We start from the raw sequence: 26,029 nt of genomic DNA, 5'->3' as shown, positions 1-26,029 counted from the left end.
GAAAAGTGTCCCTGCCCACGGCACGGGGGTTGGACCAAGATGATCTTTAAGGTCCCTTCTATCCCGAGCCATTCTATGATTCTGTAATTCTATGATTCTGTGATTCAGGGCAATTAACACAATTAGAACAGCCGTTTATTTAATTCAGCATGATGAAACCTGAGCACAGCATAGGTTTTTCAGGGGAAAGATCACCCTTGCTACCGCGTCGGCCGCCTCATGCCCGGACACTGTGCCTGCCCTCCCCAGGGTGCTGTGCTTCCCCGCATGAATGCTGTGCGTAGGCTGAGACCTCCCTGGGCCCCTGGGTCACCTCCTCGGGGGCAGCGGCGGCAGAGCAGAGCCGTGAGGGGCCGCGGCTCCCGCCCGCCCTCCAGGGGAGCGCTGCCAGAGCGCGCGGCGCTTCCCTCCGCCGTGCGGCGGCTTGGCCTCGCCGGCTGCCGTAGCGGGGCTGGCGGGGAGCCGGGGCCGCCCGCCCGCGGGACTTCCGTGCTGCTGGCGCCGGGCCGCGCCGCTCGGGGCCCGCCATGGCGCAGCACGGCCCGAGCGTCACCCTGTCCCTCACGCTGCCCATCACCTGCCACATCTGCCTGGGCAAGGTAACGGCGCCGCCGCCGCCCGGCCGCCGCGGACCGGGGGTGGGTGCGGGGAGCTCCGGCCGGTGGCGGCAGCTGAGAGGCCCCGCCGCGGCTCGACGCTCTGACCCCCACCGGCGTTATGTCTTTTAAGGTTCTGCGGCTCCGTGCGGGGAAGGAAATTGGTGGGGCGGGCCGTTCCCGGCAGTGGCTGAGGTTTGCTGGCACCCTTGGGATGTTGGGAACAGCGCGCTGTCCCGGCGGGAGCGTCCCGGGAGGTGTTGAAGGGGCCTGGGGGGCCCGAGGTCGCTGAAAGGCGAGTATGCGGCTCCCGAGGTGCAGGCTTTGAGGTTTGGGGGTTTTCTCCCGGTACCAGTGGGATACTCTGTTATAAAATGCTCGGGGAGCTTGTGTTTAAGCGTGGTGCTGTATCGCGGAGGACGAGTGAAACAAAGACGGGGTGTATAACCAAGTGGATTTAAAAAGTATTGAGTAAAACTGCGCCAGTCTGGAGAAAAAGTTTCCGCTTCCTCTCTCAGACCCTTTCTCAGTTCCTTTCTCTTCTCCCTCGGGAAGCAGAGGGCTCTTGCTAGGCTGTTCATCTCTAAAAGCCCCAGAGCTAATTTCATGGCTGTCACTAATTGCTTCTCAAATTCTTTGCTCATTCTTACTACTCTTTTTTTTCTTTCCCTTGTTTTCTTTTCTTAAAGCACAGCAATAATTACAAGGGGAGAAATAGCATTTTATGTTTGTACTCTGGCATTTGTTGTCTGGTTTGTTTCTACCTCACCTGGCCTTTACTCCCAGACCTTCTCTGCTGGAGTGATAACAAGAGCACATTTGATGTCTGAAGTAGGTGTGTCGCACTGATAGTGAAACTAGTCAGACATCTCCCTTTTCTCAAGTCTCATAATTCTAACAGTGTGTTACTTTTAGCAACCATGCTTACTCATTTCTTGGCTTTTTTGTGGAAGCCGAGCAAGACTTCCTGGCTGTTGTCCTGTTACTTTTCTTTTTCTGTTTATCTCTCTAATGGAAATGGAGGAGAACCCAAGTGTACTGTGTCTGTAATGCAGAGTGGAAAGAGTGAAAAGAAGAGTGTGAAATCAAACTGACAAAGATATTTCCTATTTTAATCCAATCCTAGTTACTTTCTGATCTAAGCCCTTAAAAGTTTGATTAGGTATTCGTTCATATCTTGCTATAAAGCCACTGAGTTCTTTCAAGCCACTGTTTCATACTTCTACTTCCTTTCTAGATGTTCCCGAGTTTGTACTGGAAGAGGTTTCCACACTCTTTCTTGCTCTCTTGCACTGAGATAATACATTAACATTATGTAAGTGAATCTGTTGGTGAGACATGTGATAAAGGTATTTGAATGCGCTCATTTTTATAGATGTAAAGCTGTTTAAATGTTGGCAAAGCTGACAGCTCTGACTGTCCTTTCTTTTTAATGCGCATCTTTGTCTCTAGCTTGGAACTTCATTAAAAAACTTCCATCAGAACAACCAATCTTCTCAGGATTAAGGTTGGAGGAAGGAAGTTGTTTAATTTAAGTTAAGGAAAAAGTCTTGTCAAGTTTTGCTATCTTTTAGTGGGGAGCAGGGAGTATCATGGAGGGTTGACATAATCTGATACCCCTGTGGTTTGTAGCATAGACTTCAAATCAAGTAGAAGGCCCACCCTAAACTCATAATGTATCTCTTGCTATCCGTGCAAAATTTGCAGAGGTCTGACTGCAAAATACAAACTATTCACTGTGCGTAATGGTAAGGGGGTAAAAAAGGAAATATTGCAGAGAAATTCATTCAATGAGTTGGCCACTCATTGTTTTTAATGAAGCTGAAATCTTGGGCAGCAGGGGAATGTTAGCCCATTTTGTTAATTGAACAGTGTCAGAAAGTATATTGGCAAAATGTACAAATAACCCTTTAAAATAAGAGTGAATTGCTTGGATCAATTTCATGGTTGTTACCTGAATATTCTTTTAGCACAGTCTGGGCTGTCTTCTAACATAGCTGTATTTTTTAATTAGATAACAGATCAGAAGCCATCTGCTTCAGACTGTTAGGTTTACTTGTCTCAGGATGTCTGAAGGTCTCTCTTGTTGGTTTTGGTGTAGACAGGTTACTTGGACTCGAGACAAAGTTCTGTGTTGGTTGAAACAGTGTAGGATGTCTGGGGATTGGTTCACTGGAGTGTGTCTGATTTTCCATGTTCCTGCTCCTCTCTTAGGGCTGTGTGAAGGCCCAGAAGTGCCTTCAAAGTGACATAGATGTGTACAGGGCTGGATATTGATTTGCATAGGAATGGGATTATGTGGGAGGGGAAAAATTAGGAAATTGCTCAAAATCGCCTAGCTGATCAAGCCTTCTGAAATGAACTATAGCCTTTCTAGACATTATGGTCAATTAAGGAACTGAAACTGTGCTGTAATTCAAGTGTGTGTCCTGATCCCCCACCCCCTGGGCTTGTCACAGTCGGTGAGAAGGGCAGTGGCAGCCCCAGCTATTGTGTGACATTTCAATAGCAGCTTCTGCTGGTGTGGCGTGGGTTGCTTTGTGTGGATCCTGAGCCAACAAAAGTGTAAAACCCCAGCCCTGAAATGAAACTTGTAAAGGTGTGTAAATCAGAAGCAGTGTACCCTGGAGAGTAATAAATGTGACTTACTATTTTGCTAGAGATATGGAGTAATCATTCATGTGCAAGAAGTGTGCTTCTGTGTCAGGTTTGGGGTAACTGAGGGTCTCTTGCTCCCCAGGGGGGAAAACCTGCACTCATGAAATGTCTTTTCCTGTTTGGATTATTTTGTGTTATTCTGCTCTGTATCTTATCATCACCATCCATATAACTATTCTCAGGCTGCTTCAGAGTAAGAAAAAGGTATGGCTAGAGAAAAAGTCTTTTCTTTTTTTTTTTTCCTGCTAGCTGCAGGTGAGAAAGCTCTTTTTCTTGTTAAGGAAAGCAATAAGTAACAAGATTTTTTAAATCAAAAATAATGGAAATTTTAATATTTAAATGTTTCCAAAGCATTGGTGTGCTAATGCTTGCAATAATCACAAAAAAGCCTCCTTAATTAGAGGTGAAAGTTCAGTCTCTCTCTGTTCATGCCTTCAGTAACTTGAGTTTCTGTTTATGTATAGATAATTCCTTTGAATCCCAGGACTGTCTTATTGGAGGTCTTAAAAATACTGTGACTCCTGTAAGGTAACAGAGGCATAGATAGTGAATTGGAGAAGAAGCTGACAGATCTGGACCTTAATTCATATCCATGAATATTTCAGTGGTAAAACACTTGGGTTTTAGCTCATGCAACGCTGATGTATGGGTACGATTGCTACAGGACACGTCTTACCTGTTGGCCCAAGTGATTATTGACTGTCCTTTCGAGGTGTTTGCTTCTCCCTGCTAACATTTCATTTTTCCTTTTTAGTTTGACTACTTTACTAATAGAATGGAAGAGGAGTATCTTGGAGATGATGAGGCCTTCATTTAAAGATGAAGATTCTCTTGAACTTGGGTTTTAAGTGCAGTACAGTAGAATCTAAAGTAATACATATTCTGACACTTCTGTGTCTTAAAATACATTTCTAGGAAAAGGAAGGAGTGGAAGAAAAACAAATAATTATTTTAACACCCCTAACACAAATACTAATTTTAACAAGTAAGAGATTCGAGAGTGTGTATTGCAGTAAGCTGTAACAAGCTGCAATAAGGCATAAAGTCTTTTTCTTCTTCATCATATTTGGTCCCTCTGTGCACATTTACTTTCAAACAGGGTTTATAGTTAAATGACAAGAGAGAATAATGCATTGTCATTAATATTTTCTAAAAGTTTGTTTACCCTGCTGTTTTGGAAGGGAAGGGAAAGCTTGAAAGAATCTGTGTCTGATTGGAATATTTAATCCTTCAGTTAGCTGCCCCATTCTTGGGTAATGACTTATTTAGTAGCAATGCATATCTAGCAGGAGACTTGAATTAGTGATTGCTGGTTCATGTTTCAGCTCTGTGGTTTTGGCCCTGATCCTTTTTAAAGCTGATTTCTGTGAAGCTGATTGTCTGCAGGCTAAAGTTAATCTGTAACACTTTGTGTTCCAATGATACCTCTTCCACTGAAGTGTTGGATGTTGCCAGTAGAAATCCCTCCTTGCCTCACTTTTGAAAATGCACATACTTTGGTTGTCTTCTACCTTGGGAGTCGAATGCACTTCACTGGAGTGGTTGGCTGTAGTTCTTGGAGGTTGTGGGGTAAAGGAAAGGTACTGCTGCTGCTCTGGTTATTAACGAGGAAAGAAGGACCTCCATTCTGCAGAAATGGTTATAGCTTTGGTGCCTTCCATAAGAGGGAAATTTGGTGTTGTGAGTTAGGAGGCTGCTCTTAGCTAGCCCTGTGAAACAACAGTGTCACTTTCCTGCAAGGCCAGACTTACCCTGAGAAATGGAATTGTATATTTTCGTATTTTGTTATTTGAAGGAGTTTTAAGGTATTCATAGAGTCTGTTTTTTTTTTTTCTTTTTATTTCCTCTTTGATGCTTAAAGGTCCGTCATCCAGTTATCTGTGTGAACAACCATGTTTTCTGTTCCATTTGTATTGAAGTGTGGCTGAAGAACAATAATCAGTGCCCAGCTTGCAGGATTCCCATCACGCCTGAAAATCCCTGCAAGGAAATTATAGGTAAGGACAAGTTTAGGCTTTGAAATAACTTTCTGGTATTTACTGCTAGAGGAGATTACTTTGAGTCCAGAGATGTCTGGATGTCTTTTCCTCTGTGTGTTTTTTACCAGCATCTAAGGAAGAATTAACTAAATCTTTAACCTTGTAGCTATTAGGTATGTTACTGGAAAGTTCCAAAGACATTGTGTATATTAATGGCTAGATTATTCAAACACAATAAGTACCCCATGGCTCTAATGATTGTTTTAAAATCTTGGTTGGATGGTGCATTTAACTGAAAAAAATGCATTAAAAATGCATTCTCACCTATGCGTTGCAACCTGTTGACCTAAGAGAAGAGCATTCAGCTGAGAATTAGTGTACTTCAATCTAGAATCTTGAATGAGTATGTGGTATTTTTTGTGTTTGTTTTGTTTTGTTCATCACTTCCTTCTTTTTTTATTTTTAAGAAAATTACTCTTAGCACAGAAATAAAACAAAGCTACAACAGCTGCATGACAATCTTAATTTCCTCAGAGCTGGGAGATACTGCTGTCCTTATTTGACATAAAATATCAGCTCTGCTATTTTATTCTAAGAGAAAAATATATCTGAATAATCTCACTTCAAAAACTTACACTAACTTGTACTAATTAAATGTATGCTTGATACCCTGCCCCTTCCCTTTAGCTCTGTTTTATTAGCATGGTCTTAAATAACATAGGATTCTGTTAAGGAAAAAAAAAAGTTGAAAAATGTAGAAGCTTTCTTCCTGTTGTGAATCAAGATTTTGACTAATAAACATCACTAGTAGGTACTCATGTTGAACCTGTTCTGAAAGTGAAAGGACTTTAAATCTTCCATGGTAGCCAGTTGGTCCAATATTAGCTGCATTTGTAGTTGATAATAAGAAAAGTGCTGTGAGGTGGATAACTAGTATTGAATTGAATGAAAAAGAAACAATATTCGTGCTTCTTTCATCCTATGTTGCCTTAGGAGGAACGAGTGAAAGTGATGCTATATTTAGTCCAACAGTCAGAAAACACCTACGTAAAACAAGGCTTGAATTGCTCCACAAAGAATATGAGGTAAGGACAGGGGGAGTGTTGTGACTTTCCAGATGAACTGCAGCTGTTAAATTACAACATACAAATGGTCCTTTTGCTTTGAGTCCTGCTATTTTTAATTTGAGTAAAGGTGTATATTGTATCATGAAACTCAGTTGCATTAAAATGCCACCTTTTGACGAAGGTTACAAGAGAGTATTTGCTGCTGCTTGAAGTGGTCCCACTGATGTCACAGTAATAGTCTTTCTAGACAACAGGTAGCCAAGTACTGCCAATTCTTTAGTTTTGTGGGAATTCCACCCCTAAGTGGTATGGGAGCATTTTCTTTATGCATATTAGGTGTAGGGAGCTTTTTGTTTTGTCTTCAGTACAAACACAAACATTTTCTGAGGTAATCCCCTGTTACTCAGGGAGACTAAATTCCTTGTTAAAGAATATTGCCCGCTGTAACCTTCTGGCATAGGTTAATTTTTAGCATTATTGTTTTATTGTTTTTTGAAAGTGAGTAAATGCTTGAAAGTGGAGCTGAATGCTCCAGTCTCCTGCTGGAAAAATACTCTCGTGGGAAGAAGATGAAAAGCTGTTAATAAGGAATGTGCTTAGTTTGTTTTCTCAGCTGTTGTTTCCTCAGTAGCAGCAGCGTGAAGACATCACATATTTTTGGAGGAAACCTGTTGTGGGGAGGAGAATGAAGGAAAGGAAATGGACTCTATATACCCTTAACACTGGGGAAGTAAGAGCTATCTTTTATGACAAACTTGCCTATAGCTCAGGTTCTATTATTCTCTGTGAGAGAAGGAGTCAGGAAAAAGAGGCTTCCTGCCTTTCTGTTGAATCAACTCAAAATTCATAGAGCTAGTTATAGGATAATGTAAATTTCTTTTAAAAAAAACCTTAATTTAAAATGTTTGTTCCCATGCCAGGTGCAGGGGTGGGCGCGACTATTTGTGAAAATATGCTTATGTAAATGCTGTGTATGGCCTCCCTAAGTAGTCTGACCATGAACAACTCATATACTTTAATTGGTGAACAGTGTAGAAGACATGTTTTCAGGATAAATTATTTCTTTTATCCCTTTAACAACAAGCTCTGGAAGGTTTTTGCTTCCCTGTGGCTTCAGACTGATGCAGCTAAGAGCTTTATTCTTTGCATTTTGAGTCTTTCCTAAGATGTTGCTGCTTTGGTGTAGCTGGAGCGGCCTTTTCCAGGCAGTGTTCTGTCTGTTTTGAATTTGAAGACTTTCAGCATCCTAACATGTGACGTTTCAGAATGATATGAGAGAATCACTCTTAAATAACAGCAAATGAGTCAGCAGAGGATGACCTTAACACTCTTGATATAGGAAATCCTCCCACAGAGTGCCCTAATAATAGATTCATGTTGCTGAATGCTTTGAAGCTTTTGGTCTGCCCGACAGTTTGTTCAGGGTCCTTTATGTAGTCAAGGGATTCCCTGCACTAAAACCTTCAGTATGCTTGAGTGTGCAGGTTGATTAAAATCCTGCCTAAAGCACAATACATAAGCGTACTTAGATATATGTGTAAGTGAAGGCATGCATCTGGGCTTGCCAGAGCCCATGTTTCTAAGTGCTGTGGGAACTTGCCAGTATTATTTAATTAATCTCACAATTTATTTTAATTCCTCTGAATTTCTGACACCTTTAGGATGAAATAGAATCCCTGCAAAAAGAAGTAGAAGATCTGAAAGGTAAAAACCTCAGTTTACAGATACAGCTGAAATCTCTTCTGGATCCTGCAGCATCAGCTTTGTCTTGCCAAAATGGGGAAACTAGCCAGTCAGCAAACGAAGCAAGTACCAGTGGCCCAGAAACCCCAGAGGAATGGAGCAAAAAGCTGAAAACTGCCAATGATATGTGCGAAAAATTGATGGATAATGTGGAAAAGCTAAGGGAGGTAATAAATGCAACAAACACATTTCTTCAGCTATTTTGTAGCATAACTGTTTTGTGTTAGCTAAGTGGGAGTGAGCGCTACCATGACCTTTGGGTACTTCATAGATCTAGAAGAAAGAGGAAAAAAATTGAATTCCAGTGCCTGTTGGTGTATCATAGTATTTCCATATAGCCCTTGCAAGTGTCAGATGTTATTGCTTGTTCTAGTGAGTCCTGTATGTGACTCTTCTTCAACTCCTCTGTCACTCTATGACTGGGTAATTGGATTATAGTAGCACTTGTCGACAGTATTGATGACCAGATTTTTCAGGCTTGCAATAATCTATATAATATATCTATTTTACAACATTCAGTGGGCAGACACAGTACAGTTGGCTGAGGCAGATTTTGCACTATTGCCCTCCCCGCTAGCCGATATTTTTGGTGCAATTTGCTGAGACAGAGTAACTTGACCCTTTGACCAAAAATAGACGAACTTCAGCATTTTATGACCAGAAGATCCTTTACTGGAAATCTGCGGCCTTTTTATATATCTTGGTGTAATATAAAAGTAAATCTGATACTGCAGAAGCAAGGATGAAGGAGCCAGGCATGTGAAAATACATCTGAATAAAAGTATCTTGCAAAATATACCTGTAGGCACAAGTAAGATCACCTTAAATATTGAAGAAGAATGAAATTTCAGATTAATTTGAAATCAGAGTGGAAAAAACTGGACTTGTATTTATTCAAAATGCTGCCTTTATTCTGTTAACAATCCTGAGTTACTTCCTGCAAAACTGAAGTGTGATGTGTTTAGGACTTTTTTTTTTTTTTTTTTTTTAACTTTTTAAGCATTAATAGTGTTCACACTTTTTCTGTGCTATAGACTTGGAGGCACACATTGTACTGGTCTGCCATTTTGTTAATGGGACGCTTCTAGGACCCTAGGAGCTTCAGATTCACTTGTAGATGGCAAAAGAGGAGTCGCAGCAGGAAGTTCTTGTCTGCCTTTTTTTTTTTGTTAGTTTTTTTTTTTCATGAAGTTAAGCTGTACTGCCTCTTTTGGGTTTTTTTTTTTTTTTTTTTTTTTTGTGATGACTAAGTTTTTTAACTTTTTCCTAGGTAAGTAAAAAGAAGAATTTTACAGGAACTGAAGAAGGGATTTGCTTGGGTATTTTTTCAGTATATTTTTAGCCTTAGCAAGAAAAGAGGTCCAAGTGTAGGCAATCTCTGAACTTGGTGAAGAGTTACAAAAAAATAGAGGCTTTGATAGGTTTTAGGAAAGAAGTCTTAAACTGGTGTCATAGAATCATTTAGGCTGGAAAAGGGCTTTAAGATCGTTGAGTCCAACCCTTTTTTCCCATCTGTTCCCGGGTTGACAGCTGCTCAATCCCGTACGTACCTAAAGTCAGTTGGCTGTTTTAGACCTTGTCTCACTTGTAAGCCTGCGCTGCCCATCCCCGTTCTGAACAGCAAGACCTCTTTCCCATGCACACACTATCTGGAACCAGAAACCTTCTTATGCCTGAAAGTACCTGACCCAGGAGTTTCAACCAGACATCACTTCCCAGTGAGACAAGATCCCTCAGCAAATGTGGTTGCCACCACTTTTTCAAAACTAGACTGAATCAGGAAGTAGCAACCACCTTTATCATTTAATGTTCTAGAGCAGACAAATATAGGAATGCACAAAGTAGGCATTAATACTTCGAGTGGAGTCATAAAAAGTATGGGCGTGGTGAAACAAACTCCAGAGGAGAAAGCCTAGACTAAGTATACTCATTAAAAATGCAGTTACATGAACTCATTAATGTAGACATTGTGCTGCAAGTAGGGATCCCTTGCAGATTACTGACTTGGAGAGTAGAGCACTCTCTGGAAGGATACCAGAGGGGTTCAGTCCTTGCCATGTGCCACATGGATGCCCTGCCTACCTGGGCTACACAAGTAAAGAAATCTTTTACTTGGTTATGTAGCTGGGGGAGCTGTGTCTGTGGAAAGAGAGAAAGGTCTTGGCCAACGTGTTGTCAAGTGGTTTGATGATGCTTTGAAACTGAGCTTTCCTGAATTCTCATTCATTGCTTTCAGGATAGTTTTTGTGCTTTTATTTTTTAAATACCAAGTAGTTGACAGTCAGCCCTGGGCTCACCCTTCAGTTGTTGGCCACAAGTCTCTAGTTGTTCTTTCTGTCCTTAGGAATATTGTGGTGTTGGGAGTGGGGGTGTTTGTTTATTTTTTTCTGTTCCTTTTCCCCTCCTCCTCACCTGGCAAGGTTGCTAGGGATATTTGTATGAGCATTTAAAGTTCTCTGCCTCTCTTCCTGCATTGTTTGATGATTCTGAAAAAGTACATTTCACTCCTGAGCCCAGTTGCATAGCTCTTTCTTCAGATCTAGCTCTAGATCATACTTTTATTGTGCAGTGGAAGCGTTACCTAATTGAGGCTATGAATTACGAGCCCTGGACTGGTGCTGCTGTTTTTAGCATAGGGAGGTTGAGCAGACTTTGAAGTGCAAGGAGTATATTCTGCTTGTTAGGATAGTGGCATTCATTGTTCTGAAACACGTGTGCAGGAAAACTTCTTTTTATATGAAGTGTCTTGTTAACAAGAGTGTCTCCTGAAATAAGAAGAAGGAATTGACCTCAATTCAAAGGGTAGGAAGGGTTGTGAATCAGGAATCTTAATCACAATGTCCTGGAAAAAAGTGAAGAAAGACTGCAAATAGCTTGTCGTAATGCATTTACATCCACAGGATAACTATGCTTTAAAAACAAGCCAAAAACCCACAAAGTAACCTTGCTCTAATTTGGAATGGGGGAAGCTGTTCAACATTAGTTTTGCTGATACCTGCACATTGTAATGTTAATGTACTTAACGTATTTAGTCATGTAGAAAAAAAAACATGGAATTGCCATTAGTACATCTCCTTAATGAAGTTCTGTGCTAACTAACATAGCTGTGTTTATTTCCCTAGATAGGACACTTGCAATGTATTTTGGGAATATAAATAAAAAATGTCTGTTCGCTATTCATTTTTGCAAACCATTTCCCATGGTGATTTTTAAGTGGTGTCCCTGTCTGAAGGCTGTTTCCTGCCTGCACATTTCTAGTTCTGTCTCTTTAAAAAAGAGAAACAGCTTGTCCTATAAATATTAGAAGTCATTTCTGTTTCACTGTATACTTATTTCTTTCCTTTTCTTTTCCTTAGGCAAATAAGAAACTGAGCGTGGAAAACAATAGCCTTTTAAGAGAGAATTTGCGACTAAAAGCTGAAGTCGATAGTAGATCACCCCAAAAGTATGTGAATATTTTAAAAGCTACTATCTTTTATTTATAGACTGTTTAACTGTTGTAGGACTGTTTAACCTAAAACTGTGGTGGTGTGCATGGTGTTGCGTATGTGTCTCCAGGTAGACTTTGGAATTTTTATCCTCATGGACTTAGGTGAAGAATGAAACTTAGAGAAGAGCGGCAAGTGGGTGAGAAATGCAACTTAGAGAATCACAGCAAGTCCACAGTGAAGGAATATGACTGTGCCTTGTGTTACATGGTACTTTGGAAGTACTGGATTCATTAGTAGAATTCTACAGCTGTTATTGGGAAATTTCTAAATCTGGTATATGGTCAAAGTAGAAGGTCCGTTACTAAGTGCTGGTGTTGCTGGTGTTTGTGTTTTTTGTTCTTCCTTTTGCTGCCTTCAAGGTTTATTTTGTGGGCTTGGGCTCCCTGTTCAAGGAAAGCTCCTGATAGCTTTGTGTCTGGGCCACGTATGTAGAATTGAGCTTCTGCAGCATGAGAACATCATTCCCAGAACTGACGTCTGTGTTTAGTACTCTGTCTTAAACAGTTAAAACACCGATGACAGTACCCTCAAAAAGCAGAAATTTTGCCATACTCATTAGAGCTGTGTTCTAAGGTACGTCTTCTTGGGAGTACTTTATGAAGCAATATACTGATATTTTTTAAATTATTTTCCTTTCTTTCATTGGTTTTCTACCTTTCTTCTCTCATTTGTTTAGATATTAAAAAGCTAATAGCAATATTGGCCAAAGGTTTATACAGAGCTTTTGAGGAAGGGGGTTGGGAGACACCTGTGTAATGTGAGAAGAAAGCTCTCTGGATTTTTTTCTAGTTCTGGCAACACACCTGCTGCAAGATAAAATTCATACTTATAGAAGAGCTTACTTGCCAGACTGCTTGTCATTAGAGACAACAGGAAAGAAGATGCATGATCCTTGTGCTGTGGATACATGAAAGCACGTCCTGCCCTGAAGTCCCCTAATAAGATAGAGCCCAGTTTAAAGTCTTGGCAATGGCTTTTATGGCATGGATTATGTTTTCCCGTAAGACTCAAGAGTGAGTTGGCAAGGATGGCAAACTTAAAAAGTAAATCGATATAACTAAATAAATCCTAGAAAAGAAGAGCTAGAAGAGACCAGATAAACTGAATTGATTTTTACTTTTCTGATATCAGGTGAACTCTGCACTGGAGACAATTTCCCTTTCTTCTAGCTTGTTCATGCTTTACCATGGTCTGAAAAAAATATACCTCAGAGGGACAGGCGTGTGAAGAGCTCATCTTTGTTGCAAGCCAGTTACTTTCCCATCTTTTGACAGTGTTGCCTAAAACAATAGCCTGTCACTTTCTTCTTTAGAAGCCCAGAGATAGCCAAACGTTATTACAAATTGGACAGTGCTGGGGTCTGTCTTGCAATCCAGATGCCCACTAGATTGGCCTGTCTGTATCTCTGCTATTATTTTTTTATTATTATTTTTTTAGTCTCCTGAAGAAATACCACATCCTGCCTGCCTATTGGGAATTATCTTTGGCCCATAGTAACTCCAGAGCTGTGTATGGGACTTAGGACATGAATTGAATCAGGCTTAAACTGGGCTAGGAACAGTTCAAACACTTCAGGAGTTTGTATGTCTGTACCCTGATTCTCCTATATTGAATTTTTCCTTTTCTTTGAGCCCAGTGGTGTGCTACAAGAATTTAGGTATGTGCAAGGAAAAACTTGTCCTGGAAGAAACCCTTCAGCACATTAAATTTAGCAATTTTGGTTCATGCAGCCTTTACCCATTCATTCCTCATCATGTCTGAAATACTGAATTTGTCCAGGTCTTCTAGATACATGTGACTTGAGAGAGAAAGTAAACTTGTGTTTATTTGGTTTTGTTCTGCACTCAAGAATCTCCAGTGTCATTGGTTTTCTGAAGTCATAATGCTTATAACTGGTACTAGACTACAAGTGAAGTCTTGGTAGCACTAACTAGAGTAGAAAAACTGTCTTCTGTCTTCTATAACATCTTATATTTGCAATACCTTTTTTTGTTGTTTCCTTTTACCTGACACTTCTGCCACAAATGGCCAGTTCTGCCAAATTGCTATTTAGAAAGTTACCTTCCTACCTCATTTTGCATTTGTGGTTTTAATGTCCCCTTTCAAAGTGTGGGAATTAACCCATTTATTGGCTTTCTTCAGGTTGATGTTTTGATGACTATAAAGCTTCATTCTTTCAAATCCCAGGTACATCCTTCAGATGGTGAGAAGTCTCTCCAGTGTTAAAGTTGGTAGCAGAATTTTTAAATTAGCTTTCATCCTTGTGGTCACTAGTCTGGTCAATATCCAAATCAGACCTAACATCAAGACATTTTTTAAATGTTGTTTCAGCTCTGATGGCAAACTTTGCTAACATTTAAAGGGTCTTTCAGCTAGCCTTCACACTTTGAACAGGGCTTGCAATAAATGGGTTTTTTTCACTTGCTTATGAAATCAGAATTGAAGGCATAAATATCAGAGCCCAACAATGTCACTAGAACAAAATGTTTCTGTGCAAGTACATGGATTTGACAGTATAGTTGTGCCAGTGGGCTTTATTCAGAAGTTTTCAGAAGGTAATTTTTGGAAAAGTTTTTGAATGAGTCTCTAGTGCAATTTAAAATAGCTACTGAATTGGATCTTTGTAATTTAATGTCGCCACCATTGTTTCATTTTTCATACATTCCTTAGCTTCAGATTCTCAGGTATGGATTCATGCTTAAACAACTAACTAAAGTAACTGAATAAAACTGGTGTCAAAGTATTTTGTAAAGGTTTTGTCAGTATTCAGTCCCTGTGTCCCAAGTGTAGTGCATTTTGCACATGATGACATTGGAGCTAAATAGCACAACATAAATTGTTTTAGTGGACTTAGCTTTAGAGAAGAGGGAACACTAATGGCAGGTGAATGATCCCTTTGTAACACAAACTACCTCCTACATCACAGGGAAAAGTATAATTAGCCTTCTTCAGTGGTCAATAAAAAACTTCCCTTTTATCATAGACTTGAGTTGTTTTTTCTTTGTTCTTATCCATTAAAACCTGAATGTCATGTATGCCAATAAAATCAATATTTCAGCCATGTCAGGAATTTTTATACATTTTTTAAACTGATGATGCTGATTTATTGATTAGCTTTTTATTTTTTTCCTTGAAACATTTTTGAGACTAGACTTTCACCAGAATACCATACCATCATATAGTTGGGACACGGGTCTGAAAGACAAATAAGGGTAAGTTTCTTGCTCTGATTCTTACTGAAGACCTGCATTAGTCTTCCATTTCTCAGGCAAATCAGGCTGATTTGTGGTTGTTGTGTGTTCTTTCTTTACCTTTTCTCCTGATGAATTTTCAACGACTTCCGTGTTCCCGATACAGAACAAAAAAACTTCTAAAACTTAAGTTTTGCCAGATAATAAAGCCCTGTTACTTCCAGCTCTACTTGAAATAGAAAACTGTTAGGTCTGTTGGCAGGACACAGTGGATCTAAAAGCGTTTTTGGCAAAGGGATGTTTGCTTTTTACCTGAAGGAAAATAACTAGCAAGTCCATCTACTCCCAGGTATAGTGTATTTTATGAATGGTTAGATTCAGATTGGCTTGAACCAGACTTCTAGGCTTCCTAGGAGTCTTTTCCCTAAATATTTAATTCCTTCTGCCAGTTAAAATCCCAGTCTGAAACTATCTGTTAACATGCATAAAATTGTTGCATTATCTCTTTTCTCTGGTTTTGTGAGTTGTTTTATTGTTGCAGTTTAGGGGGGGAGGAGCAGTTCTTCTTCAGTTTTACTGTTTATCTTGTCTAGATTTGTGACTTCAGGTACACTGAAATTTAAAGCTGTTGACTTTCTAGGTCATTCTTTACAACGTTCAATTTTCACCTAACTCAAATTTATTTCTGCACATACCAGGCTATTAAATTCAGTCTGCATTTCACTGGGCCTACAAACAGATTTCTAAAAACTTGTGTCCAGGGTGCACAGGGTAAAAATATTAGTGTCTTCCCTGATAGAAAACTGGGCTATGGTCTCACCACTGTGTAAGTTTGTTGGTCCAGAGGAGTGACCATTTTTGAAGACTAGCTGCAGTGTGGCCTTAGAAGTAAAGTAAGGGAAAGTACTATATAATAGCCTTCAAAACAACTCTGGGTTCTTGAGCATTAAATCCTGAGAAAGTGCCCACTTCAGGCATGAAGATCTAAACCTTAGTCAGGTGGGTAAGGACATTAAGATCACACTCTGGTTTTGTGGGTTTTCCAGTAGGGATTTTTTTTCAGTAGTTCTGAAGTAATTCTTTGTAGCTTGTGCTATTTGCTGACCCTGGTGATAATCTGCCTTTCTTACATGGAAGACCAGGGATGATTCACTGAAAGATGTTAAAATGCTTGGAGAGGCTTTGCATATTTGCCTAAATTCAGCCAATTCCCTAAGTGAAAGGGGAAGCTCATTTCAAACAATGTACCTGACTTGCCTGTTCCCAGTGGACGGTATGTCTTGACTTCTTGTGTTTGGGTTTTTTTTTGCTTGCTAGGAAAAGGCCCTCATCTGACAGTAACTGGTTTTTAGTTCTGATGTCTATGGAAATACGACATACTTTTAAGGCAGTTGCGTAAAACCTGGGATTTCTGCCGATCACCTTTCATAGATAATGTAGAGGAGAATTGCAGAACTTGTACAGCTGGTACATGACATCACCAAAGAACTGGAGAAGCTAATAGGTCTTTCAGCTGGTTTGTTCTTGAATATCCTGCCTTTCTTCCCATCTAACTGCAGAACCCAAGGGAAAATCTGTATCGAAATGATGGGACTGGGTTTGCTTATACACTCTGGCATTGCCCTTATCTCAAACTGTAATAAGCCCTCACTGTACCTTGTCATTTTCCACTTTCCACCCTTTGTTTCCTTTGGAGGATGGATCATGCTCATGCATCCTGAACTGCTGGGTGGTCCCCAGCCTGGGCCATCAGGTGATTAGAACTGGAGAGTCAATTTCCATAGCACCCATGCAGCCCCAGTCTTCAGGAAGTGGTTATACAAGAAAATTGTTTGTTGCAGCTGCTTGCTGTCCAGAGAGAGAAGAGTTTGTATGAGGTTGTGTGGTTTAAACTGACTTAAGGACTCAACCAGACAGACATGCTGCAGTTAGTGGTCACTGATGTGTTATTTTATGTGTAAAATAAAACTCTAAAGCTGAATTTGCAAAACTGATAGGTAAGAAGAGAAGAAACAACTGAAAAATTTGTTCAACTTCCCAAACAGTTTCTAAATGGACTTCTTCAGAAGTTGTCGTGGTTTTACCCATGCAGCAGCTAAGTCCCACACAGCCTCTCACTCCCCTCTCAGGGCAGAGAAGCAGAGAAGTAAAAGTGAAAAAACACATGGGTTAAAATAAAGACAGTTAAGTAGAGAAAGAAAAGCTGTGCACAAGCACAGCAAACCAAGGAATTTATTCACCACTTCCCAGAGGCAGACAGGTGTTCAGACATCTCCAGGAAAGCAGGTCTCCATCTGTGCCTAACAGTGACTCAGGAAACAAACACCATCATTTAGAACATCCCACCTTTACTTCTTCTTTTCCCAGCTTTATATTCTGAGCATAATGAGTTGTGGTCTGGAGTATACCTTTGGTGCATTGGGATCAGCTGCCCCAGCTGTGTCCCTTCGCAACTTCTTGTACACCCCCAGCCTCCTCACTGGTGGGTTGAGAGGCAGAAAATGCCTTGACTCTCTTGTAAGAACTGCACAGGAGCAACTAAAACATCCCTGTGTTATCAGCATTGTTTCCATCACAAATCCAAAACATAACCCCATACTAGCTACTGTGAAGAAGAGTAACTGTATCCCAGCTAAAAGCAGGATAGGAGTACTCAAATATAACTGAGGGAGCAGTTGTGGAATAATGCAAAGGAGAGTGACTCCAACAATATTAGTTCTTGCTCACTGTAGATGAGAGATGACTGCAGCTTTCTGATTCGTGTCAAGTTAGAATCATGCTGGGACAAGAAAAAGGACTCTGACTGAGGAAAGGTCCTGAAATATGAGCTTCAAATATTCACCCAGACATCCAGTGTCACCTCAGACACTGTAACATACTCACTACGCATTCCTGGGGCTGGTAGCTGCGATACAGGATCTGTAGATTCGTCCTTCCAGGGTGATATCTGGGGGCCAACAGTCTTATAAAAGACTTTAAGCGATGTAAATACTGTTAGATGTGTTGAAGGATCCAAATCCCACCTGAAATGTGTTCTTGTTCACTTTATGAGGGACAATTTGTTTTTCTGAGCTTGCAGTTTTCTGTATGAAGGATGTACTTGAAACAAATGCAGTGAGATCCAAAGTTATTGTTTCAGTGATATGACTAAAGAACAAGACCCTAACACTCAAAAGTCTTTGTCCATGCGTGAGGAAATGGCTTTCCTTTTGGTATATATATGCTTTTTATTGCATGTATATTAAATACATTAAGTTCTACTGAAGAATTTAATCACCTTGTTACCAAGCGTGACATAATTCAAATGCTTCAGGAAATAAAATTTATCTAGATTGTCAGGTGAAACTTAAATTTATTTTCATGTAACTGTATTGCATTCTGGTGTTACTATCATAAGTCCATAATTTTTTGGCTATAGCGCAGCTCACTGTACATCTGAAGGGAAAAGAAGACATTTTTTATGAGGGGTTTGGTTTGGGGAAATGGGGAGGGTTCTGGTTTCTTTAACCAAAATATGAATGTTTTTAAACTCTCTTCTGACTTGCTAGGTCAGGCACTAAAGCACCTATATCTGGAGTAATTGGCTGTCTTAAAATCTATGGCCTTGAAAATTTGGGAAATAAATATATGCAAGTCTTAAAGCAGGAACAGAAAGCAGCTGCTATTCTAATGCCTAACTGCAGAAGTAACTTTATAGGCAGCTTGTCATATGTTACATTTCTGAAAACCAAAATTCCCAAGCACATCCCTCTGCAACAATTAACATATTAGTGATGCTGTTTGCCTTTGAACAACATACTGTATTTTTTTAACCTGAGGACACTTGTTATAAAAGTTACACTTGAGAATACAGTGCTTCTTCCTCATAAGCAAATCTCAGGCTGTCACTAATGCTATTTGCATTAAATAAACATATTACACCATTCTTCCATTAAAAAGGAATTACCAGGTATGCATATAAATGTAAACATGTTTTAATTTTTATGTCAGAGTGTCTGCTACAGCAGACTCCAGAAAATCTTGCTTATTTTACAGAAGCATTTTTTGCTTTCTCTCACTTGGCTATTCAGCTAAATTGTATTTTTGCATCTTCTATCTTTTATTAAGGAGTGTAGGATTTGCTCCTGTAAGACTGTGTGAATGTCTGTTAGAGAAAGGCAAAATAAATACGTCTGGATCACCTTAGGAAGTGGAAAAGGTCTTGCTTGGACCCTGCTGCGCTACAGTGACTCCTTCTGTATGTTAAACCAAAATCTGTGTTCCTTTAACTGAAAGAGGAAGTAAGCCAAAATGTGTCGTGTGTAAGGATGCTTAGTTCATGTAACCCCCTTCCCCTGAAAATATAATAGAAACATTCTTGAGCTGAGATTCTGCATTTACCTAGTTTCATAGGGGAGAGAGAAAGTCTTCTGTGCCTTTTCTCCTATTTCCCTCTTGTGTGCAGCTAGAAATGGGCCAACTGCTATAAGCAATTGGGAAAATTTGTTTTCCAGAGAGTAAGCAAATTAAAAACAGTCTGTCTTCTTTTTTTTATGAAGGTGAAGATAATTGGGTAGAGGTACTGTGGAGGTGAGGGGATCCTTGCCTCGACTGAGCTGCAGTCCACATAGCTTCTTTTAAGGGAAAAAAGAAATCTTACTAAATATAAAACTTCTACTTTGCCATTTCTTGTCTACAAGGAAGTGAGTGGCATACACCAAAACTGTGTGAAGCTTAGGCTGATCAGATTTAAAAAGTGGTCTGCTAGACAGAAGTGACTTAGACTGTTGTGTGAATCTTACCCATCCCTAAACCATCTACACCAAAGTCTTCAGAGTTCTTTAAGTATGCAGAAGCAGTTGAACAGTGAAATGTATCAGTAGATCTGGTCACTCCTGCCCGATTCATTTCGGGCTTATAATAGCCCTTACTGCTTTCCCCAGCTGTCCAGTTAATTGTATTGCAATTGTCAACGCACAGCAGCTTCCTGCTGCTTTGGGCTCACGACTTGAAGAAGCAGAATATGGTTTGATTGCTGGAAATGTATGCATGGATCCATGGCTATTTTGCCATCATAGTTGCAGGCCACAGATAACACCACCTTCAGATTTCACTGGTCCAAGAGTTGCAGTGGGAGCATTTTGTGAAGAGGTGAGGTGACAGAATGGGGAAAATGGAATATGAATTCAGTGTGACTCTGAGGGAGGGACAGGCAGACAGACAAACAAAAAAGGTAGAAATTTCAGGCAGTGTTTGTGCTGAAAGAGTAAATACAAACCTGTGCTGTAACATGGAGATGCAAGATGGAAAATGGAAATTCAGTGTAAGCCCACGTACAGAATTGTCCTTTCTTTGTGATATAAAACCTTATTTGCCAGAGTTGTAGGGGGCTGCAGGTCCTTCCCTCCTTTCTAATAATATCAGAACTTTAATTGTTTTTTCTTTCTGTAAATTGAAAGCCTTGGATGGAGCAGAGAATTCCCTGGTGCTCACCTGTCAGTGACAGGTTAGAATTAGTCAGGGCATGTAGCTGAAACCTTCACCTGCCCTCTGGGGAAGGTCAGTCTTGAAAGCTTGTGGAGGATGAGGGGAAGGCAAGTCGCTGTCTTGGCAGTTGAAAATGTGCTCAAGCTGGAAACCTCACGAGCACACAACTTTCACAAACCACAAGCAGCAGGTTTTTGTATTGGAGTCGAGATACAAAGCAGATTGTTCTGGTTGTAAAGCTCAGAAAAACAGGTAACTCTTAAGTAAGTGGATCTACCATGCACAGGATGGGTGAGGAAAAGCTGTGTATCTAATGGGAACATAATTGAAATGGTCTATGTAAGTATTTAAACCACCTCAAAGGACTAATGCAATTTCGGCATTTCATATCAGCATTTTGTTTTTGACAAGGTGACATTGTGAAAGAAATGTATTGTAAAACACTGCTGTACTGTAGGAAAATGATTGAATGTAAATATTTCAAGATGTGGACCACTGTTCAAATGTTATCATAAATCTTTGCCATTGTTTTAGGGGATAATTCTTCATGCATATTTGAGTTGAATTGATAGAACCAACCCCTGGAAGGGTAATCTGCTTGTTATTGCCTTGCTACCACTAATACTTCCATTTTGTCTTTTCATGTATCACCTCCACCTGTATGTTATTTGTGATGCTTGGTTATATGTGATGATTTCAGTAATTTTTTTCATAACTAGCAGAGAAAAGTTCTGACTTTTGGTTTCAAATTACATAGTGTTTAATAGCTTTGTTCTGTCTTGAAATGAGCTTGCAAACCTTCACAAGAATGTTTTTTTCCAGCTTAATATTTTCTTTCTTGTTTACTTACTGCAGGTTTGGTAGGTTTACAGTAGCTGCGCTTCATTCCAAAGTGGAACAAAGTGAACGTGAAATAAACCGTCTGAAAAAGGCACTGGAAAGAAGCGATAAATATATAGAAGAAATAGAGTGTCAGCTTTTACAGCTGAAAAATGCAGGTAAAGGAAGCCAGACAGTGAGTGCTGTTTGTGAGAGAGTGCTTTCCACAGATGCTGAAGGAGGTGAGAGCAGTGAAGATACAACTTGTTTGAAAACCCAAGCTGAGGAGAAAAAGTCTTTGAATACCAGTCAAAGTCCTGACAGTCTTGAGCAGCTGACAAGTGGTGGAACTTGTTTAAGCTCTTCTAGTCACAATGGCTTGAATAGCTCAAATACCCCAAAGAAAGGACTATTTCCAGGATGTCACAGGGTTCTCCTGGATGAAAATAGCACAAATATGGATGCCTGCTTAGAAGACCAGTGGAATAAAATTGAGGAATGTACCCCATACAAAGATGAAGAACTTTATGATCTTCCACCACCATGCACTCCTTTTCTGTCTCTCAGTCGCCTTCAATTGAACACTCCTGATGGAAAAGAAAATGCAAGAAAACCATCAACATTCCTGAGAAAACTGAAATTTGAAGAGTTTCATGACACTTCAGATGATTGCAGCAAAGATTCTTCTGAGCACAGCACAAGCAGCTGTAATAGCAGAAAGAAGCTAAACTGTTTTACTACAGGAAAATCAGGGGTTTGGGGCACCTGCCCAACAAATTTTGCTGAGAACCTAGATTTTGATGGATCAGAGCAAAATTCAGTAGCTGGTGAGTCAGATCAGACAACAGCAAAATCCAGTGACAAAACAAGTTCTTGCTTACCTAAGAGGTTACATACTCTCTGCTGTTCCGAAATGAACCGCACAAGAACCTCCAGCGAGGCTTCTATGGATGCTGCCTACCTTGATAAAATTTCTGAGTTGGACTCAATGATGTCTGAGTCAGACAACAGCAAGAGTCCGTGCTATAATTTCAAATCCTCTGATCTTGAAGGTTCTTCAAAGTCAACAGAGTGCACTAAGCTTCTGAATGGAACTGAGAAGAATCTGGAAGAGATGAATGAGGAGCAGAGTATGAAGAGTCCAGAGACAAGCGATCTGGCAGCTGACAGAACTGGCTGGAAACCTGCTATATTTTCCAACCTCTCCCCATCTGACCTAGATATGAATGACCACTTTCCACTGTTTACAGGCCAAAATGTGGTGGCTAATGATGCCAAACCTCCAAACTCTTTGTTTCAAAGGGACTTTTCCCCAGATGTCCTGTTCAGTAACTCACAAAGGTTATTTGAGGAACAGAAGTTTAGTTCGTGTTTTTTAAAGATGCCATCTGATCTGCAAGGTCAGATTCCTCCTTGGGTGTCTTCCTTTACAGCTGAAAGGAAAAATAAAAATGTCAGTCAGTCAACCAAGAGGAAAATTCAAAACAGCCTTTCCAGTGCTAGTCCATCAAAAACCACCAAAAACTGATTCTGCTTGGAAATCAAACGTGACTCAAAGTTGTAAACCTGCAAATGTTTAATATTTACAGGTGAACTTAATTTTTAATGACTTCCATGCCATCCGATCCTGTTGTTTTCGACTGTGTGAAAACCGAATGTTCCCCTGCCCATTGCAAGCTCTTTCCCAAGGCAGAACCATTCCAGATTATTTTCTTTGACTGGGCATTTAATTTACCTGGGGGCTTGGGAGTTTTTGATGCCCTTTAAGTTTTCAGATTACATGATCTTTCAGTTGTCAGCACAGCTAATGGCTTCTTGACAGTTCTAAGTGGTCTTGTCAAATTAGTCATTTATGTAAGAATTAGTTTTAAAGGTTACGTTTCCCATTCTTAAAGATTACATTTTGTGTATGTAAGGCAGCTACTGGCCATATATCCTATGGAATCGTGAAATTGCTATAAAACATTGTCAGTTTTGCCATAAAACTTGCCTCCCAGAGGAAATGTTCCTGCTTGGACTGTTTCATAGCGCTGTACTGTACTGAAACTCTTGTTTTAAGTGGGTGTAAGTAGCAGCCTCTTTCTTTTCAGGGTCACAGCACTTCAGTCAGAAAACATCACTTCTTTAACACTGCAATTATGTCTTGTCTTTTTTTGAAGTTAGGCACAATTTTTAATTTAGTTCCCAAAAAGCATTGTTATTCTAAATGTGTTTAGTATGCCTGTATAGACCATAAAAATGGGTTTGTATGCTAATGATTTGTTTACCTAATGTGCACTGAACATCTTACATTAATACTGTACCATTTTACATTAATACTGCATGCTTTTCTATGTGAATTGAATAAAACATGTTATAAGAACTGTAATCCTTGATGTTGCCTCAAATATTGAATTAGCAAAAAAAAAAAAGGGGAAACTTTTTTTCGTAATTTGGAAAATAGATTATCTAAGTTTTGTAAAGCAAAAACGTGAGCTTATTCACAAAAAAAAAATCTCCCTTCCTCCTTCTTGTTAGACATGCTACCATTCCAGTGTCAGCATCGATACAGTTGATGGAAATGGCTTTCGGCCTCTCTGGAGGTGACTCTTCCATAAAGTATTGCATAGGTCAACATAATGTGATGGCCTGCTACAGGCAGGAGACCTAATTAAGCAGCAGAGCAAAATTGGTTTCTTTGCATTATTGTGTTTTAAGTTTTTTTAAGGCTATATTTAATTACAAGATGCAGGGTTTTTTTTCTTTCTGTATAGGCCTCTGATGGCATTTCTTAGAAACAGAGGTCCTCACTTCATCAATACCTATGATATGAAAAATCCATACGCTGCCTTTTGTCCCTTTAGAAAGAGTGATAGCCACTTGGAAAATTTCAATACACTGGCTCATCTTGTAGAGTTAAGTTCTGTAAACTGTGAACAAGAACTACACTTGCAATGTGAGCATACATTTGTGCAATTGATGTGTTCATTCTAAAATGGGACTTTCCTTTTTTGAGCTTTACCAAAACATCATCATTCAAGCCATGCATGCGAGGACCCTTTTGTGGCGACAGGCAGTATGGCATTGTGCTTGCATATACTGCTTTCAGTATACCACCTGAGTTTTAATCTTCACAGAAAAATCTAGTTGTTCAATTTTAATATATTTTTCAGAAATTAGCTCTCAAAACCATTTGGAAATGATCTGTTACTTGATGTGCTAGTTTTCCTAAAAGTCGAAAAATGCTGCCATGCTACAACTCTTTGGGAGAAGAGACAAACACTTTATTAAAACATCCTTGGGTTGCAGAGCAATCACAAACGCACAGTAAGTGCGTGCTGTATGTTGTGGGTTTGTTGTGTTGTGGCATGGGGGGAGTGAATTTATGGGTTTCATTCTATACCCTGATTTTTCATGTTTCACTTCCAGTTACGGAAGTATGAATACAACTGGCGTCATGCCAGAAATCAAACTGGAATAAAGGAAAACAGTGGAGTTTTTTCATGTTACTTGTCCTTTGAGCTGGAACACCACATACAGGCTTGCTTTTCAATATGGATGTTTTGACCACACATGTCTTGCAAGCTGATAGAAGAGCCAAGCCTAAGGCTAAAAAGGTTGCATTCCTCTTGGTAGTGTGATCAGTGCAATGTCAACTCAAAAATTTCAACTATACATGAAGAACCTGGGGTTTCTTCACGTTTAAATTTCTCTGCCGTACGCGGGGTTTCAGTTCTCCAGGCTGCATTCTGTTGATACTGTGCTTGCCTAATCTGCAAGTGCCTTTCTGCACTTGATAAAATGGCCTAAACTAGAGTTCATTGCTGTTAATTTTTCACAGTAGTTACCTAGTTACGTAGTAATGTAGAACTGGTATTCACAAGATCTAAAACTTTACTATTAGAATTTTTATTAAGACAATAGACATTTCAAAGTGATGTACAGATGAGATCTATGATGTCTAATGATATTTAATAGCTCATAAAATTTTTACTTCATCTAATAATACCTACTGTGCTAAATACAAGGCAATTTGCAGATTTTTACACATGAGAATGCTCTCCAGGGCTATAAGTAGCTCAGGCAAGTGAGTTTGCTACCAACCTAAGTTTGTTGCTAGTGAAATCTTTTGGGTTATTTTTAAGAGTAGGGATGCCAAAGTCAGGTTTTTGCTTAGTTATCCACAGTTTTACCTACACAAAGTCTGGCAAGTGACCTGCTTATCCATCATTCCCTAAAGGCCTTGTGAGAGTCCATTTCTACTTGGTATTGCTTCCTTGGGTGAGGGGATACCAGAACAACTCTGCCTGCCGGCACCCGATACTGACTTGGGCTGTGTTTGGTTTTAAATGTGCTCTATTGTCTCTTCTGGAAATACCTTTAAAATGGGGGCAAGGGGGACAATGCATAGCTTGTATATGCAGTACAGGGTGTGCTAACTTGGTCTCCCATCCTTCAACCTTCTTCATTTCACAACTGTTTCCATCAACCAATAGTGCCCTTTCAAGGCAGTTTAAACTGACTGAGTCTGGTCCTAATTCTTGCACGGCATCCAAGTCATGCCTCTGACTCCCAGCAACTGTAGGCTTGAAATACAGTCCTTACACACTTCTTTTGTGCTGTGGTTATGGTTAAAGTTTTGCACGCCATGGACACTCCTTCCTTGCTACTTTTTGGCGTAAGGCCATCCCCATGTAAATGGACTAAGGCTTATATGCTTCCTTCCCAGGTTTGGATCACGGAAAAGCAGCTCTGAGGTAACTCAATATAGGGGGTCGTGGTTATTCCAAGAATTGCCTCTCTGGCTACTAATCCAGGTCCAGCCCTCCCTGTGCCTTGATCCCTTGCAGCAGTCCTCTACTGCTGTGACGAGCCACCTGCTTGTCAGGCGTGGCCTAGACGGGTGGTCTGTCTATCCTGCATTTGTGGCCTAGCGTTGAGTTGTTGCCTCAGTGTCCCTCAGTTCTAACTGGAAAAGCCATCTTCATTAGCTGAAGGGTGGAGGAAAAAGCACAGCTGGCAGAGGGGAAAGCTTGTGTG

General features: G+C 40.1%; 1 protein-coding gene across 2 annotated transcripts; it reads left to right on the top strand.

Annotated features, from left to right (window-relative positions):
- The first annotated feature begins 252 nt into the window (after window positions 1-252).
- On the top strand, window positions 253-23,378 carry OBI1 (ORC ubiquitin ligase 1). 2 transcript variants are annotated; one of them, XM_032100008.1, is made up of 6 exons: window positions 461-599; window positions 5,116-5,251; window positions 6,227-6,318; window positions 7,962-8,210; window positions 11,400-11,488; window positions 21,047-23,378. In XM_032100008.1, exons 1-6 carry the CDS (start codon window positions 528-530, stop codon window positions 22,536-22,538), a joined length of 2,130 nt encoding a protein of 709 aa, XP_031955899.1. In that variant the 5' UTR covers window positions 461-527; the 3' UTR covers window positions 22,539-23,378. The 2 variants fall into 2 exon arrangements, with proteins under 2 accessions (XP_031955900.1, XP_031955899.1); XM_032100009.1 differs by lacking the exons at window positions 5,116-5,251; window positions 6,227-6,318; window positions 7,962-8,210; window positions 11,400-11,488 and having other exon boundaries at window positions 253-599.
- The last annotated feature ends 2,651 nt before the right edge of the window (window positions 23,379-26,029 follow it).

The sequence above is a fragment of the Corvus moneduloides genome, chromosome 2 (assembly GCF_009650955.1).
Source record: "Corvus moneduloides isolate bCorMon1 chromosome 2, bCorMon1.pri, whole genome shotgun sequence".
Lineage (NCBI taxonomy): Eukaryota > Metazoa > Chordata > Aves > Passeriformes > Corvidae > Corvus > Corvus moneduloides.
The sequence above is the reverse complement of the archived record's forward strand: the minus strand, read 5'-3'. Positions and strand labels throughout refer to the sequence as shown.

Bases quoted from the DNA above. Each gene is read 5' to 3' on its own strand.
- OBI1 (XM_032100008.1), top strand. From the start codon at position 528: ATGGCGCAGCACGGCCCGAGCGTCACCCTGTCCCTCACGCTGCCCATC. The intron at 600-5,115 runs GTAACGGCGCCG...TGATGCTTAAAG, and splicing joins GCCACATCTGCCTGGGCAAG to GTCCGTCATCCAGTTATCTG. The intron at 11,489-21,046 runs GTATGTGAATAT...TACTTACTGCAG, and splicing joins GATAGTAGATCACCCCAAAA to GTTTGGTAGGTTTACAGTAG.